The sequence below is a fragment of the Juglans regia genome, chromosome 1 (assembly GCF_001411555.2).
Source record: "Juglans regia cultivar Chandler chromosome 1, Walnut 2.0, whole genome shotgun sequence".
In the NCBI taxonomy this organism is placed as follows: Eukaryota; Viridiplantae; Streptophyta; class Magnoliopsida; order Fagales; family Juglandaceae; genus Juglans; species Juglans regia.
Genome location: NC_049901.1, coordinates 18,051,243 through 18,070,139, shown reverse-complemented (window position 1 = coordinate 18,070,139; position 18,897 = coordinate 18,051,243). Strand labels below are relative to the sequence as shown.

General features: G+C 35.6%; 1 protein-coding gene across 1 annotated transcript; it reads left to right on the top strand.

Moving 5' to 3' along the window:
• Positions 1–12,227: 12,227 nt before the first annotated feature.
• On the top strand, positions 12,228–12,803 carry LOC108987540. The gene has a single exon (XM_018960469.1). It carries the CDS (start codon positions 12,228–12,230, stop codon positions 12,801–12,803), a length of 576 nt encoding a protein of 191 aa, XP_018816014.1.
• Positions 12,804–18,897: the final 6,094 nt, after the last annotated feature.

Sequence of the window (18,897 nt, the reverse complement as noted above, 5' to 3'; positions counted from 1 at the left end):
ATCAGGACCCTGAGCACTTTGGGACGGAATGGAAGACAAAGCCTAAAAAGCTTCCTTTATTGTAGGCGCACTAAGTAGAGAGGCATTCTCCTCCTTTGAAATGACGGAATCAATTAGCTGTTCCAGTCTAGGTTGCTCAATCGATGGTTCCCCTTGAAGGAAAGAGGAAAAATATTCCACTACCCTTTGATGGATGCTTTCCAGCATCTCAGAAACCACCACATTTGATTGCATTTCCAACACTCTTTTTCTTCTCTTATTAGCAAGGCAAGCATGAAAAAACTTTGAGTTTCGATCGCCATCCACCTTCCATTTTAATTTTGCCGTTTGTGCCAATAGTATCTCTTCCTGTCGCCTCCAATTTGCCAGATCCGAGACTACCATATGTAATTCTTTCTCCAAATTTTCCTCCCAATTTACTAGAAGCTTTTGCTCGATCTCCACAACCTGTTTTTCAAAAGCATCAATATGACCCAATGTCTGACCAAAGACCCTTTTTATTCCACTCCATTAACACCACCTTAGTCTGCTTTAATTTTCTAGTCAATATCTGAAAAGCCGAACGCTCCACTTGAAATGCCCAAGCTGTTCGAACATAGTCAAAGAAGCTATGGTGATCGACCCACATCTGTTGAAATCGAAATGGGGCCGGGCCATAGAAGAAATGATCCTTCTTGAACTCAATAAACATGGGAGCATGATCTGAAGTAGAACGCGGCAAATATGAACAATTAGTATTAGGAAACAATACAAGGGAGGAACTATCCATGAGAGCATGATCAAGACATGCCCAGGATCGGGCAAGCCCCAATTGCCCATTACACCAAGTAAACATACTCCCTTTCATAGTCGTTTCCATCAGATCCCCTTGATGAATTCAATTATTAAAATCCTCCATAGCCATACTAGGACGAGTCCTATCTCGCCTCCTTTCCGAATCATTATAGATAATATTAAAATCACCAACAAACACACAAGGGTGTGATCCCAAATTATTAGAGCTGAGTTCATCCTAGAGATATCGCCTCTCCACTAGGTACATTTGGCATAAACCACCATGAGCAAGAACATCTCGACTCCTTCACCTACTAACATAGAAATAAATTGCATTTCCATCCGAACCACATGTACTGCATAGGTACTTTTCCAGAATATCCAGATTTTGCCCCCATCATTGTCATTAGAAATGAAATTATCAAAATTCAAAACTCATGCCAATTTGCCAGCTCCCTTTAAATTTTGAAAAGGTTCTAAAAGAGCAACAACTTTCGATTTCAACTTACCAATCAACTTCTTTACTCTACTCCTGGAGGTCTCGATCCTTCAAATATTCCATACAAAAATGGAATCAATCATTAAGCAAGATAGGAAAGTCGGGCATGAATCCGAGATGAACTTCTCATTTTAACAAACATCTTTTTCTTATATTTCTTCTTACCTTCATTGGTCTCAAACTCCGTAAGATACTCTTTATCCTACGGGAAGACCTTTAATTGAATATCTCGTTCGGGTTCTGTGACAATATTTTCCAGCACAAGTATCTCCCGCACCACAAACAGTTCCACCCCCTCACTTGGCAAGATCACTGGGATTTCAAGATTTTGTTGAGAACCACCAACCATTGAAGTCTCCCCCCATTGTATCACCCGTAGCATTCTCATCACAAACTAGGAGATTCTTTTCTAATTCAATTACCTTGCCACCCTCTGTTTCCGTAATAAGCATATTATCATAGAGAGGAATAGCGTCACCCACTGGCTCAACGTCACCGTCTTTTAACAACAAAACCGAATGAACTTCTTTCTCAGGGAGTACTAATACACCACCCATTGGCTCAAACGGAGGAACAACGTCAGACGAAATCAGGACCTCTTCTACAGTGACACTCTCTATTTCCAGACCAGTCACTATATTTTCTTCTATAGCGGGAGACTTATCTTGAACAACATAGACACTCTGCATCGATTCTGCCCCAGGTTCTGCGATAGGCTTCACAGCCTCTTGATGGCTTTTCTTCCCAGCCTGAACATGCCCATTCTTCTTTGATTTTCCTATTCTACAAATCCGAAAATTATGACCTTGCATTTTGCACATAGCGCAATATGCAAGAAGTGTTTCATACACAATTTCTTGTTTGCGACTAGTAGAAAAATCCGGAGCCCTAATCCAGAAGTGAGTCAAAGGCATTTTCGATGCATCAACTTCCACGCATAACCTTGCTCCATCCATTCTCGTAGTGCAACGAGTCGGATTATCTCGACCTATGAACATCCCAATAGGCGCCATGAGAATTTTCAAAAATGCTTCACGGTAGAAATTGGGAGGAAGAATCAGTACAAAAAGCCAAACCGGTACCCTCGAAGGTTCTTCATCATTAAATTCTATAGTCAAACGAAAGGCACGATAGAAATTTCCATTAATCTCACAGACATCCCTCGATAAGGCTTTCGTAAAGTCAACTTCCGTAGCCATTCGCACAAATACATGATGAGGACGCCGCATGGAAAAAACCACTGGAATGGCTGAAAGACCCCATCGGCTATGAATGAATGCACGCACAATGTCCAGCGAAGGACGACATTTCAAGAACTTGAGCACCACAGAATATCTTAATGGTTCTGCAGAACGTTCAATCTCATCCTTGGAGAACTGAAAGTAGACCTCACCCTTTAGCATTTTCGGAGGTTGGGGTGCTAGCACCATCTCAGGGATGGGCTGCGGAATAGCAGCCACCAGGTCGGCAAAGGAAGGCAAACTTGAGCCACCATCAGTGGCTGCCATGCAGCCTCTTGAGGGACCAAACCGTGTAGCTAGAAACGTAAACCCTATGCACCCTTGAATTCCATTAGTTAATACACGTTAATTAGGAGTTAATATTTTAAGAGTAATTTGTAATACAATCATGAATTGTATAAATGCCTCACACTTATTTTGAAAAAGAGTAAAGTCTACCATTAAAAAATTAATTTTTTCACGTATATATCATATTTACTCACTTTTCAAAAGGAGTGAACAACGCTTGTGAAACTCATGACTGCAAATATCATTTCTTATATTTTAATACTTATCATTATTTATTTGTTTTAAATGCATTGGGTGTCCGGGAATAGCTTTCTGACTATTCTCAAATGCATCTTTGGTAATTCAAGAGAAAAAAGAGATTGTTTTGCAGCCAAGGAGATTTAAACTTTAGACCTGGGGGGAGCATACCCCAAAACCCAAGGCCTTTATCACTAAAACCAACTCGGCCTAGGGGTTTTTGTTAAATATTTTAACATAAACATTAATAATTGGATCTTCAATTTTCTATATTCCACGATAATAAAATAATAACAATTAGAAAACGTACATCCCTTCACTATAGTGTGATAAATAATCTGATCTAACTATGAGAGAATGATCACCCTAACAACTTTATAAGTACCTTGACAATGGCTAGAGGCACAATAATGTTGTAGGTGAGAATCCTTTGACCCTTTAGTACTATTTATAGGCTTTTGACCATCAAGAAATCTAAAACTTTGTGTTTGACTGTGATTAGAGATTAGAAGTTTTCTTATCCCATTATAACTCATCTATTAACTGATAAGTTTTCAACTATTCCAAACTCTATCAAGATGGGTGTATGGGACATAGAATTTAAATAAAACTCTTACATTCTCCCACTTGGCCCATACGCTCATAAAATAATATTTTTCATTCATGGATTTATTACAGGAAATTAACCATATTACGCAAATTCATTTTCAGAAAACTTTCATAGCTCAGAATACCTTACATGAGTTCTATAATATCCATGTCAAACCAGCTACCAATACGAGTTATGGCGGTCCTTTGTTATATAACCAATAGATTCCCTTCCATGTACCACAACACAAGTAACTTAATTTAACACGATCTTTCAGCATTGCCTTTAAACTCAAGGTTTTGTGTCCAACATCTATTTACATTCAACTTTTTATACATTTCAAACAATTTAGACAAAATTATTGACTTTACATTCATTCATGGATTTCAATCACTCTTTTATGCATCGGTCTTTTATAAAATTACTAATTTCTATAATTTGTGAAAATATATGCGAACCTTCATTTATTTCTATATCAAATTTAAATTTTGAAAACACATCTCGTAACCAAAAATCAAATCAAGAAAATCACATGAGGTTACCTGTTCTGATGTCTCCATGGCCAATTCTTCGATGGTGTTTCTCTGATGAAATAGATGATCATGAGATAGATGATTATTTTCTTGTTGTTCCATGTTATCATTAAGAAAATCATAGGCCTTTGCTATTATTTTCGAGTAAGAAAGGTAGAAATATCTGGAGAGGCAAGAAAGTATTTAGATATGAGGCTGGTTGGGCCAAAGATGAAGAATGTGAAGGGGTTATTAGAAGAGAGTGGGATAGAAGGGAGGAGAGGGGGGAGCAGCCTATAAATTTCATGAATCTGTTGGATAATTGCAACAAGGCACTTGGGATGTGGAACAACCAGAACAAAGTTAACAGGGTGAAAGTTATTAAAGAAAAAACAGAATACCTTAAGAAGCTATAAGATGATGAGGGGAGGCACAACTCAGTAGAGATTAAAAGGGTGCAAAGAGAGGTTGGGAGTTTGTTGGAGGAGGAAGACCTGAAGTGGAGGCAAAGGGCCAAAAGGAATTGGTATGCCTCGGGTGATAGGAATACAAAATTTTTTCATGCTTGTGCAAATCAGAGAAGAAGAAAAAACAGCATTAGCCAAGTGATGGATGATCGAGGTAGAGTCTTCAGGGGTCAGGTGGAAGTTGATGAAGCTTTCAGATCTTATTTTGAGAGGTTGTTTTCTACCTCAAACCCTAACACAGCTGCTATGGAAAAGTGTCTACAGAATATAGTACCTTGGGTGACAAGTGAGATGAATGAAAGATTAAGTAGACCTTTTAGCAAGTTGGAGATAGAAGTTGCTATCAAAAGCATGGCTCCTTTGAAGTCACCAGGTCCTGTCCTGATGGTTTTGGTGCTTGTTTCTACCAAAATCATTGGGCAACAGTGGGGGATAAGGTGTGCTTGACAGTCTTAGATTTGCTAAATGGTAAAACCCCTTTCTCTTCAGTAAACCACACGTTCATTGTCTTGATTCCGAAGTCTAAGGATCCTAAATTGGTTACTGAATATAGGCCTATCAGCCTATGTAATGTGATTTACAAAATGGCTTCTGAAGTGATAGCAAACAGACTCAAAGAAGTGCTGTCAGCAACTATTTCAGCCAATCAAAGTGCCTTTATCCCTGGTAGGATCATAACTGATAATGTTATGGTGGCTTATGAGGTTTTACATTCAATGAAGGTGAGCAAGAAGGGTAAAGAAGGCAGTATGGCTATCAAACTGGATATGTCTAAGGCTTACGATAGAATTGAGTGGCCTTATGTGACTGCTGTTATGAAAAGGCTTGGGTTTTGTGATGAGTGGACAAACTTAATTCTGAAATGTATTAGTTTAGTCTCTTTTTCTGTGTTAATAAATGGTATACCAGGAGATGTGTTATTGCCCTCAAGGGGTCTTAGATAAGGGGATAGAGAGACAAGGGGATCCTCTATCCCCTTATCTATTCATTTTGTGTGCAGAGGGTTTGAGTTCATTACTCAACAACTCAAATCTTAGGGGGAACACAAAGGGTATCTCAGCAGTTAGGCACGGATTAAGAGTAAATCATCTGCTCTTTGCAGATGATTGCATCCTTTTTGGTAGAGCCTCGGTGGAAGAATGGAGGAAGATGCAGGATTTATTGCTCATATATGAAAAAGCCTCGGGTCAATTTCTAAATAAGGAGAAGACAACAGTGTTTTTCAGTTCTAATACTTCTTTGGAAGATAAAAGGAAGATTCTTTTGGAAGGTGGAGCTATTGTGCAAGGCAGTTATGATAAGTACTTGGGTCTACCTACTATGGTAGGTAGATCAAAGTATAACACATTTAGAAGCTTAAAAGATAGAGTTTGGCAAAAGATCAGCAATTGAAAGAATTTCTTCTTGTCAGGGGCTGGAAAGGAAGTTATGATAAAAGCTGTCCTACAAGCAATTCCATCCTATACTAGGAGTGTCTTCATGTTACCTAAAAGGCTGTGTAAAGAGATCAATGTAATACTGTCCAGATTTTGGTGGAAAAGTCAGAAGAATTCCAGTGGTATTATCTGGAGGAGCTGGGAGAGAATGAGCCAGTCAAAAGAGGGTGGAGGTTTGGGCTTTAGAAATCTGGCTAGTTTTAATACAGCACTCTTGGCTAAGCAAGCATGGAGAATACTTCAAAACCCATTCTCTATGGTTGCCACCATTTTCAAAGAAAAATATTTTAGAAGTTCATCCATGTTGGAAGCAAAGTTAGGCAGAGTTCCATCTCAAATATGGAGAAGCATATGGTGTTCTTTAGACCTGCTTAAGGAAGGACTAAGGTGGAGGGTGGGGGATGGCTAAATGATTAATATATGGGGTCAAAGGTGGTTGCCAACACCATCTTCTTTCAGTGTCCAATCTCCTAATCCTTTTCTAAATACTTGTGTTAAAGTTAAGGACATTATGCTTGAGGGAAGGAAGGTATGGAATGAGGGTTTCATAAAATCAATCTTTTCTAAGGAAGAGGCTGATATGATAATCAGTATCCCTTTAAGTAAGAGGGACGTGGGTGATAGAATGATTTGGGGACCTTCTAAGAAAGGTATTTTTAGTGTTAAATCTGCCTACTACTTGGAGGAATCTAGATCAAGAGCCTCAAGAGGAGAACCCTCAGAACATAATGGCCTGGGAAAGCTTTGGAAGAGTATTTGGGGACTGAACATTTCTGGCATTACAAAAAATTTCCTTTAGAAGGCAGGGAATAATCTATTAGCTACCAGGAAAAACTTGATGACGAAGAGGATTGTGGAAGATGCTAGATGCCCTATATGTTTGCAAGAGGAAGAAACAGTTCTACATGTTCTTTGGCAATGTCCTGCTGCAAATGATGTATGGTCAGGATCTTTCAAATCAGTTCAGAAATGGAGGGTGGGAGAAGGGGATCTTCTTGGTTTACTGGAAGTGCTAGCAGAGAAGCTCTCACTTGCTGATATGGAGGAAGTTGCTGTAGTTATGAGAGGGTTATGGCTTCGGAGAAATACATTTGTGTTTGAAAGCAAGCTTCTAAGTAACACATATGTGATTAGTGTAGCTAGAGAGAGCTTAGAAGAGTATCAGTCTTCAATTTTGAAGATAACTGAAATTAGACAGCAAGCAAATACAGGAGATGTGGTTCATAGTTGGAGTCCACCTAGTGTGAATTGGTTTAAGGCCAATTGGGATGCAGCTTTAGATGTGAAACAAAGGAAGGTGGGTTTAGGGGTGGTAATAAAAAATGATAGGGGGGAGGTGATGGCAGCTTGTTGTGAGTCGAAAAACTTTGTGGAACAACCTGCTATAGCTGAGGGCTGGGCATTAAGGAAAGCAATGGAGTTATGCGAGGATCTAAAATTTAACAAAGTGATATTGGAAGGAGATGCTCAGGTGGTTGTTAATGCAGTGAACAGCCAAACTGAAGACTTATCTTATTTTGGTAGCATTATTGAAGATTTGAAGGTTCAAATGAAGGAGTGGCCTAACTGGTCAGTAAAGTTTGCAAATAGAAATATAAATACAGTAGCACATACTTTTGCTAAAGAAGCATTACACATAGATTTAGAAAAGATATGGATAGAAGATATACCCGTTTGTCTCTCAGATTGTTTACTGAGAGATTATTGCATTGTAAACACTGATATTTGAATGAATGAGGAGGTTTTATTTCAAAAAAAAAAAAAAAGAATATATAAACATGTATAAGATCTTATTTGAAACTTGTACAGAAAAATGTTTTACTCTTACCTTCGAATCATGTCTTATGCTCAGGGCAACTAAACCTTCATGTATCATTGTTTCTTTCAAAATTCAATTGATACAATTCTTATATTTTCATTACCATAATTTCCTTCCTTTTTCCAAAAGATACAAATGATTTTTTTTATACAAATTAGCTAAATAATTTGTATCTAGCTAACAATTATGCTACCAACTTTCTCATATCTCATTACTTCAATGAAATAATAATGCCTATGAACTAAACCATTATGTACAACTTAAGAAAATCATATAGTTTGATTTGTAGTAATTAATCCAATATTCTTAAACATTTTACTTTTCTTACCCTTATCATTATTCTTAATAATAATTAATGTTAAGACTTAAAAGGGATAAACCAGGTCTAAAACTCTTAGTGTAAAACTGACATGCTCATATTTCTCTATACTAGAGTCAATTCCGTATAGAAAGTCTTGTAAAGATATTCGTATATTTATTGCAAGAAAAATATTTTAATCACATTATTGCTTTGAGTTCGACACTCGCAAATAATAATAAGAATTTAAATAATTATGGATGAACTAGTAGTGTCATCAAAACTCTCATTTGGAAATAGATCTTGATACATAAAGTGTTCTCACCAGTATTAAATTCAGGGAATGAACTAGTTGTATTATCATAATTCTCCTTTAAGAGTAAACTCTAACATACAAAATATTCACTTCAACCTTAAATTATGTGAACGAACTAGCTGTATCACTAGAATTCTCCTTTGGGAGTAAACTCTGGCATATAAATTATTAAACCCCAACTTTACTTTAATGGATGAACTAGTAGTGTTATCAAGACCCTCCTTTGGGAGTAGATCTTGACACACAAAATTGTTCACTCCACCAGTATTAAATTCTATGGATGAAATAGTTGTATCATCATAATTCTCTTTTAGGAGTAAACTTTGATATCCACCTTACTATGGAGTTTACTGATTTTTCACCAAAATTAAGTAAATTTGGTACCTTTGGTCAACGAATATTTTCTTTAATTTTTATGTAAATCATTTGCTTCATATTGGATAAACAAATATATATGGCATGATAATAAGAGCTAAAATAAACAATTCATACATGTATTTAATAATAATAACATATACATAAAATTTAATACATGTGTTTAACAATAATAACATGCACAAAATAAAATTTAATACATGTATTTAACAATAATAGCATGCATAAAATTTAATTTAATACATGTATATACCAATAATAACATATATAGAAAACTTAAGAAAATTTAATACATTTATTTAACAATAATATGCATAAGAAAATTTAATAATTTCTTTTTAATAATATAAAATAATATAATTATTTTAATCTGACCGGTCTGAACCAGACTGGTTTAGTAAACAGGATGGAACTCGGTTCCTTTCAATGGGTCGCCATCCTTTTTTTTTGGTTTTGTTATTGGGTTGGGCCACTGTTCAGCCTATTGGTTTTCCTTTCCCTCTTGGACTGGGCAGAGCTCACGGCCCAGCCTAGTAGCCCAAAATAAATGTGCTAAAAAGAAACCCTAATTCATCTTCTTCAACCTTCAGCTGCCACCACTTATTTCCAAACCTTGAGCTGTTGCGGCTGTGACGCGTTGCTAGTGAGGGGAGACGCCAAGAAGTCTCCGTCCTTCTTTAGTCGGTGACCTTCAAGTCACGATCTACTCTTTTTTTTTTTATTACCAGAAATTGCCACGACAGTGGGCTTTAGAGCCCTTTGCCGCCGTTATAGGCAAGTCGCCAGCCACAGCCTTTACACCACCAACGTGTTAATCCACAGGCCACCATACACGATGGTCTACCCCATACCCAGTTGCCGCCGGCTACACAATACACAAGGGCTACCAAACATACAACGGCTCACAGCGAGGTTCTTCTTTACAGATGTACCTCAGCTTTATTCATTTCAATACGCAATACAGTTTATGAAAAAGCAATAGAGAAATAACATAAAATCAAAGCAATATCTGCTGCGAAAGGATGTATCAATATATTGTGAACAATTTATGAGAGTTTCTCTTCCTCCAGCACAAACACAATACGGCAAAAGTAGAAAATAGTAACATTCAAAAGCCGAAATACATGTATATAATGTCACTGTGTGGGTCTCTCATAAAAGACAAACACATAATAGATGTAAAAGGAAAACACCATTATAAATTTCTTTGTCAGATCGGAAGGCATTATTTGTAGTCTTTCGCAATATCACAATACTCGAAAGCATATAAAACCACATATTTTTTCACTATATATTTTTTCATAAAAAATTTATAACATAAAGCTCTAATATCACATGTTAAATATTTTAATATGAACATTAATAATTAGATCTTCTGTTTTCTATAATCCATGAGAATAAAATAATAATAATTAGAAAACGTACATTCATCCATTACAGTGTGATAAAGAATCTGATCTGACTATGAGAAAATGATCACCCTAACAACTTTACATGCGAGTGTCTCCCAAAGGCTAGAGGCATAATAATTTTGTAGGTGAGAACCCTTTAATCCCTCGGTACTATTTATAAACTTTTGGCCATAAAAAAATCTAAAACGTTATGTTTCACTGTGATTAGAGATATAAGAGTTAATTTTATCTCTTAGGAGTTTTTTTATCCCATTATAACTCATATATTAACTGATAAGGTTTTAGCTATTCCAAACTCTATCAAGATGGTGTGTGGGACAGAGTTTAAATAAAAGGAAAAAGCTTCGGGCCAAATGGGTGCCAAACATGTTTTCGCATAGGCCAATAGGAACATACCACGTAGGCATTCCATGGGAGAGTGAAATGAAGGCTAATGCACCGAGTCATGTCTTATGGCTCAATTGAATCACCTATCTCCTTCTCTCTCCCTCTCCCTCTCCCTACCCACTCCACCACACTGAATGCCCCAAAGAAATCGTCTTCAGGTTGGAAGCTAAAAAAGATTTGTGTTTGGTGCAACAATTTCCTTCAATTTGTTTTCCTACAACGATCTTGCCTAATGAAGGTTAACATAAAAATTAAATTAGTTAGGAGTAACATTTTTACACACTGCAGCAATTTCCTTCAATTTTTATTGTCTTTGCCCTTTTGGTAAAAAATTATCAACATTTTCTTTCTCCCCCTCAATCCTTTGTCTTTTCCTCTTCAAGCACTCACTCTGGGTTTTTTTTTTTCTTTTGTTTTCTTGAAACTACATAGCTCTCTCTCTCTCTCTCTTCAAGATCCTTGGTATTTTTTTTTCTTTGTTTTCCCAAAAACTACACAACTCTCTCTCTCTCTCCCCATCCCGTCGAACCCATTCCATCTCTCTGGCAAATGTGGTTTCATTGAGGTCAAAGCAAGATGTGCAGTTTGTTGTACAAAAAAGGGCACTGGTTCAAGCTTTAAAAACCTTCCCAAAGGAAGTCAATCAACATTAGTGCAAGAAAGCCAATCAACATTGCAACAACGGTGCCTAGGAAGAGTGTGAATTAGTGCAAGAAAAATTTTACATTGCTAAAGGAGAGCTTTAGAAACAAGAAAAATTCAGTATAATTGGTTGGATTTGTCTGGGGGAGAAGAGGCCGACGAATACACTGTATGCACCTCTATTTTTCATCTTGCTGAAATATTTGATGCATTAGCCTTCATTTCACTCTCCCATGGAATGCCTACGTGGCATGTTCGCCTATTGGCCGGTAGGAAAACATGTTTAGCACCCATCCGGCCTGATGCGCCACTCTAAATAGTAAAACTCTTACAGTTTTGTCATTAATTGTCAAGGTGGAGTTAAGAAAGGACTCGTGGTTTTAATCTCATTTTGATTAGGTCTCGATTTTCCTTGTGATCATCAGGATTTGAGTTCCATTTAGTATATAGTTACGTACAACTAGTGATCTACCCGAAGTTTTTTATTTTTTTTCATTTAAAAAATTCAGCATCTTATATATTTATGTTCATTAAGATTCTTATATATAACCCCATATACTTGGAAGCTAGGCCTACATAAAATTCCAATTTGCTACTTCTTTATTAATTCTTCGTTTTAATTATTTATCATGTTTTAACATTAATTTTAGGTACATCGAAATTCCAGTCGAGTCTTCTAATGGACTTAAACTATTGTTTCTTTGATTCCCACATAGAACGCAATTAGGTTTCAACGTACAAGATTAGTACTAATGAAGTTTAATTAAATGAGATCACCGTAACGTCCACGTGGTCTATTGTACGTTTCCTTCGGCCTTCATCCAATATCCTTAATTAACTCTTTAAATACCAACATAAATTGAAATCTCCTCGATCCCAACCTATCTATCTATCTATCTTCTTCTTCTTCTTCTAAAACTTCTTGTCAATCAACAATGGCTTCTGGCAAAACTTCTCGAAGAGGTCTCAAAATATGCTGTGCTGTAACGGCGATTTTCTTAGTTCTCATTGCCGCTGTTCTCGTAGCCTTGTCTTTTACCATGTTCAAGCCTAAACACCCCAGAATCAGCCTCCACCTCGAAGGCCTCCAAAACATTGATTTGTTAATGCTGATGAATGCAACAGCGAATGTCACTTTGGGCACTGTTTTTACTGTCGAGAATCGAAACTATGCAAGCTTCAGGAATAAAAACTCTACCGCGTACGTTGATTTTCACGGCGACCTGGTCGGGGAGGCTCTGATAGGGGAACGATATGTTCCGGCACGCGGCAAGCTTAACATGACAACTTCCGTGACCCTCATGACTGGTAATTTGGTGATGAATCCACATTTTTTAGCTGACTTGGAAAGTGGGAGCCTGAACTTGACATCGACGGCTACTTTGGTGGGGAAAACGAGTCTGCTCAAGATCTTCAAGAAGCATGCTACAGTTTATAACAGGTGTAACATATCTGTTTTTGTTTTTACTAGGAGTGTTGAATCCATATGCGAGACCAAACTCAAGATGTAGTTTTTTTCATGGATTCATTTGCAGGCATGCATATGTAGCAGATATGTAAATTGGTTCAAAAAAAAAAAAAAAAGATATGTATATATAGCCCAATAATTTAATTATATACTTGTGATCTGCTTTTTCTCAAGGAATCGGATTTGTTTCCAAGTTTTGTATATATAATATGCTATTTAATCTTCTTGTTTTCCAAAACTTCCATATACAGTGGATCGATTCGGATGAGGTTCCGTCTCAAATAATCAAAGAAAAGAAAAAAAGAAATTATAGTCTGATCGATCGACTTTGATTGAAGTTTTTTGTTTTTGTTTTGAAATTTATCTCCCGGTCTGATTCCATATTCAGTCGTTTTGATCGTTAATTAGACGTATCATGGGGTTTTCAAACCATTTTGGGTCCATGTTAATTAATGGGCCATTCGCAAAAAAATAAAAATAAAAATAAAAGAAGAAGAATGCATGGGTCCGATTATTAATGGTCCAGCTTCCTATAGGCTTCTAACCATGGAATCTTGATATGAATATGAACTCCAAGGGCCACAAAAAAAAAAAACCTCCTTATAGGTTTGTAAGTAGCTAGAAGTTTATTATTTATGGGGAAAAAAAAAAAGGTAAGAGGAGTTAATTGGATGTGACTTTTTTACTTGAATTTATCCTATTGGTTGGAAAAGCATGAATTATACCCTATGTCGTATTTGTTGGGAATCGTATATGCCAATAACTTAGATCATCCACTAGAAAGTTCAATTAATTTTTAGCAATTAGTTCAAATAATAACAATGTCACTAACGATATTTGAAAACGTCACCACGACCGTTACTTAATGTGCGTCACAAAAAATAATTGATGAATATTTACTATTAAGCCATCAGGAGACATTTAGATTCGCAAGTTATCTCAGCTCATCTCAACTCATCTCACTACTATTCATTATTATTCAATAACTTTAACTCACAAATCTCACTACTATTTACAACTCATCTCATTACTATTCACAATCCATCTCAACTCATCTCAAATTATCTTCGAATCCAAACGTCTCCTAAAAATATTTTACTTATTATTTCCAAGTTCAAATAATAAGAAGAGGCCCTGTTAGCTTAAGATTTTGATCAGTTCGTATTTAGAATGAACATACATCCTAATTATGCAACTTGGACTTTTTTTTAATTTTTTTTTTCTAAAGTTGAAGATTTCAAAAACCCTCTTCAAATTACCACCCACTTTGGAATCACTACTACTCAAACTATAAAAAAGACCGCAATGCAATAGGCCAATTTCTCCTAAGAAAGATAAAATTTATATGCCTAAAAGCTTAGAAATCCTAAAAAAAAGACAAAATAAATCTAAATTTAAAAATATTTATATATTTAAGAATTTAATTTTTAAAAAAATAAAAAATTTTAAAATTTATCTAAAATTTTTTTTCTTCTATTTTAACTTTATATTTTTTTGTTTTTAAATAATGCATGTTCAACCTTTAATTCTTGAATTAAAATTTTTTATTTTCTTATGTTATATTTTATTATTTTTCTATTTTTTCAAAATTTGAAATATTTTATTATGTGTATTAATGCCAAAGTTTTGATGAAGTGGGCAGGTTACGATTTTTTAATAGTGTAATGGGCAATAGAGACTGCATGGTTAATAGTTTAAAAGATTTTTGTATATATATTTTTGGTGGTTTGTATGTCATTATTATTCCTGGCAGCTTTCGTATTAGGTTGGCCGCGGTTTGGTTTAAATTAACGTGAGCATAATTTGGGAGATTATAATCATCATAACTTTAATTAAAACCTACCTCAATATATATGTTCTAAAGTTTGTATCACTACAACACAATTTATCTTTTGTGACAGAGGAAACCGTCACAAAAAATTATGAAAACGTCACTAAAGATATTTGGTGATGGTTTGATACCGTCACCACGACTGTCACCTAATGTGCGTCACAGAAAATAATTGGTGACAGTTTACTGTTGAACCATCACTAAAAATATTTTTAATGACGGTTGGAGGTGTTCCGTTTGGTTGAACGTTCAAACGTTACCTTTTTTGTGACGGTTGAGAACTGTCACATAAAGTAATGTTCGAACGTCAAATTGAACGTTCGAACGGCAACCCAACCGATTGGCGTTCGAATGAGAGAATTTGATATTCGTTGATTAAAGTTTGAACGTATCATATTTACATTCGAACGTTTATGCATCAGAACGTTCATTGTAATAAACGTTCAAATTTTCGTTCGAATGTTAACGGGTGTAATGTTTGGATGTTATTTCGAACGTAAACGAAAGAGCGTTCGAATGCAAGTGGTACGTTCGGAGCTTTGTTCAAACGTTAATTGCTTAATCGTTCGAACGGTTTGTTCGTTTGAGCGTGAATACGTTCGAACGTATAGGCCTACGTTCGAATGTTACTATCCAATTTTTTGTATTCACGTTCGAACGTTGGTTTGAATGTAAACCAACGTTCGAACGATTTAAATTTACATTCGAACGTACAGATCATAAATACTATTTTCATAAAATTTAAAAACATACAAATTGTATCATATTACATACCATCAATTAACAAGTAACAATGTCTTATAAAATATTAAAATTAGATATGAAAACTAGCCACAAATACTGATAAATTTATTTCTTCTTTTTCCCTCGCCCACCGCGATTCTATTGCTACGACATAACTCACTCCATTTGCACTATCATTTCCCGTTGCACTTGCTCTTAGACTTTATTGCTTATTCTTTCCTCCTGGTCTCTCTGTTGGTCCTGCAAATACGTCTCTAAATGAAACTGTCGTTCTAAGAGAGACTATAACTCTTGCTGTCTCGACCTCATATACTTATTATCATGCCGTACAGCTTCTAAATCTTTGGTAAGATTATTAATTTGTGAAATCGATGAGGTTGAGGAGGATGAACATCTATGCTTAATAGATCATCTCAAACCTCTTGCCATACTAGACTATAACCCGAGCACTTGCGTGAATATGTCTATGTCACTAGGGGAGGATTCCCCAGAAGCCGACTGCATCTCCATTATTTTTCCTGCAATTTTAAAGGTAATGATCGTTAATAAGTAACGTATTAAAAGAAATAGAAATAAAAAATAAATTATTCACATGTTACATAATTTATTTAATAAAATTAACACTTCTTACATAATTATCTGCAGCGACAAGATCCATCCACTCACTATGCTCATTAGTGTGAGCAGCAGTATAGACATGAATGAGAGAAAAGTTTTCAAAATCATCACATTTCTAACAAAGTGACATACGCAATTTTAAAAAGATAATGTTAGTACTTAAATAAAAGAATATCAGAAAAATAAATGAATTCTATAATTTTTTAACTATCATTTTTTCAGCAAGACGTTGGAATAATCTTGAACCGGCACGATAGTGGACAGTCAGAACGGATCTATTATGTGCATTTGTATAACTCAAGTGCTACAAAATATATTAAGAATGTAAATTGTAATATATATACATATAATATATAGAACGAATATGAATGCAAAATAATTAAAAAATATAAATGTAAAATACCTGATAATCTGGATATGCAAAAAGATCACAACATTTTCTCCAATCATCTAAGTTCATCTGCTGGAAAGGAGACTGCGCAGCCTCTTCCAACTTCTCAAACTTCTTGAAGTGGTCATGATATCGTCCCTTGTGACGTCGGAATAGTGTAGCCATCAATTCATTCACGGTTCTCAAATCCTTTGTACTGCCAAAATCGAGATCGAATTCATCCTAGCAAGTGAATTAGGTCAAAAATATGATATATTAATCTAGGTGAAAAAAAATGTACTCTCAAAGTAAACTCACCAGCACACGACTTCGAATGTGCTCCTTAATCTCAATCAGAACATCTCGCCATGAGCGCACATAAAATGGAGCATAAGCTCGAACTACTGTGTCAATATAAGAGGAAAGCGCTATTGCACTATCATCCACTCCTCTAGTGGAATTATTAGGAATGGTGATCTTGAGTTTTCTGTGCCTTCTACTTTTCTCAAGAGAGATGTCATGTGTATAGCCACGACCGCAACATGCAGATGCATCAACTACATGATAATAGATAGCATAATTATAGTTATATAGTTATTAAGACAAAAATATTAACTATATAATTAATTATCAACGACAATATTTCCTTACTGGTAGGTGTTGACCGACTGTTATTCTCTTTCGTGTTAACTTGATTTTCAAGAGCGGATTTCTCGAGTGGGGAGTCCTCAATGGGCTCGGGACTTGGACTTGGGGAGGCACATTTATTCGTTGTCATTTTGGCATCATTCTTGAAAATAATTAATAATATCAAAGAAAATTAATTAGAAGAAATTATGAAAATTGAAGAAATTTTGTAGTCACCAATATGAATAAAATATTTAGTACTTTTATTCTTCATCTTCAGATGTATTTTCCGTGCTTGTTTCAGAATCTCCCTTAATAACATCTTCATCATCATCATACACCTCTTATTCATCATCCTTATCCACCTCCTGGCCAGATTTTGATTCGTCTTCATCTTCTGACACTTCTTCTTCTTTTTCCTCCTCACTTACTTGAATTGAATGATCATTTAATACAAACGGGTCGAGATGGACGGATGGGACATCATCTCTACACAAGGGGAGCAGCTCGAGTGCACCGAGGTCAACAAACAAATTAATACCCTCTCCATCTTCCTGGTATGCCTCCACAATCGGAGTGTTATCTTCATCTCCACTATTCTCGTGCTCTGCACTCGTTCCTGCTTCATATATATTTTGAGGAACAAATTTTTGTACGACTCGCCAAGTTATCTCTCAACTATCTTCATCAGCACTTTTCATTGGATCAATCAAGTAATAGACTTGGGTAGCTTGACAAGCCAATACAAATGGATCATCTTCGTACCATTTAGATGCAGTATTGACATTTGTAAAATAATTATCCCTATGTATCGAAACCCAACCACCGCTTAGATCCCACCAATCACATTTAAAGACATATGTTACAGACCCACCCAGATATTTCAATCCGATAATATCACGTATGACACCATAATAGTCAATATCATCTGTTCCATGACTCCTCTCGACCAATACACTAGAGTTTTGAGTCTTTATATTATGTTCACGGTCTAGAGTATGGAATCTATAACCTCGAACCATGCATGCAGTGTATCGAAGTGCTCTATTTGAGAGATCACGATCAGTGCATATAATTCAGAAGAAATTAATCCGGGATCACGAGCATGTTGTTCCAAAATCTAACTATGGAAATAATATATAATATTTAAGCGTTACTCAGAGTTAAAAGTTTCAAAACATAATATATATATATATATATATAATTTTAGTTCATACACGTTCTTCAAACCATCTAGGAAATTCTTCCTTATCTCTTGCCTCTATATTTTCTATGTCTTCCGTCCTAAGTTTGTCCATGTGCTCACTGTTATAGATAAATGTAAAAGATGTATATTTTGAGCAAAACAGTTATAGTTAAATTTGAAAAAAATTAGAATTATACAAACTATGGAACGACATACCTGAGATAATCATCAATCTTCTGGCGATTATTAAGAGAGACTTAATTATAGTAGTTACGTACAACTAGTGATCTATCCGAAGTTTTTATTTTCATTTAAAAAATTCAGCATCTTATATATTTATGTTCATTAAGATTCTTATATATAACCCCATATACTTGGAGGGCCTACATACATAAAATTCCAATTTGCTACTTTTTATTAATTCTTCGTTTTAATTATTTATCATGTTTTAACATTAATTTTACGTATATCGAAATTCCAGTCGAGTCTTCTAATGTACTTAAACTACTGTTTCTTTGATTCCCACATAGAACACAATTAGGATTCAACGTACAAGATTAGTACTAAAGAAGTTTAATTAAATGAGATCACCGTAACGTCCACGCGGTACTATATTGTACGTTTCCTTCGGCCTTCATCCAATATCCTTAATTAACTCTTTAAATACCAACATAAATTGAAATCTCCTCGATCCCAACCTATCTATCTATCTATCTATCTATCTATCTTCTACTTCTTCTAAAACTTCTTGTCAATCAACA

What these genes read in the sequence shown, in the direction of transcription:
- LOC108987540 (XM_018960469.1), top strand. Translation starts at nt 12,228, where the DNA reads ATGGCTTCTGGCAAAACTTCTCGAAGAGGTCTCAAAATATGCTGTGCT.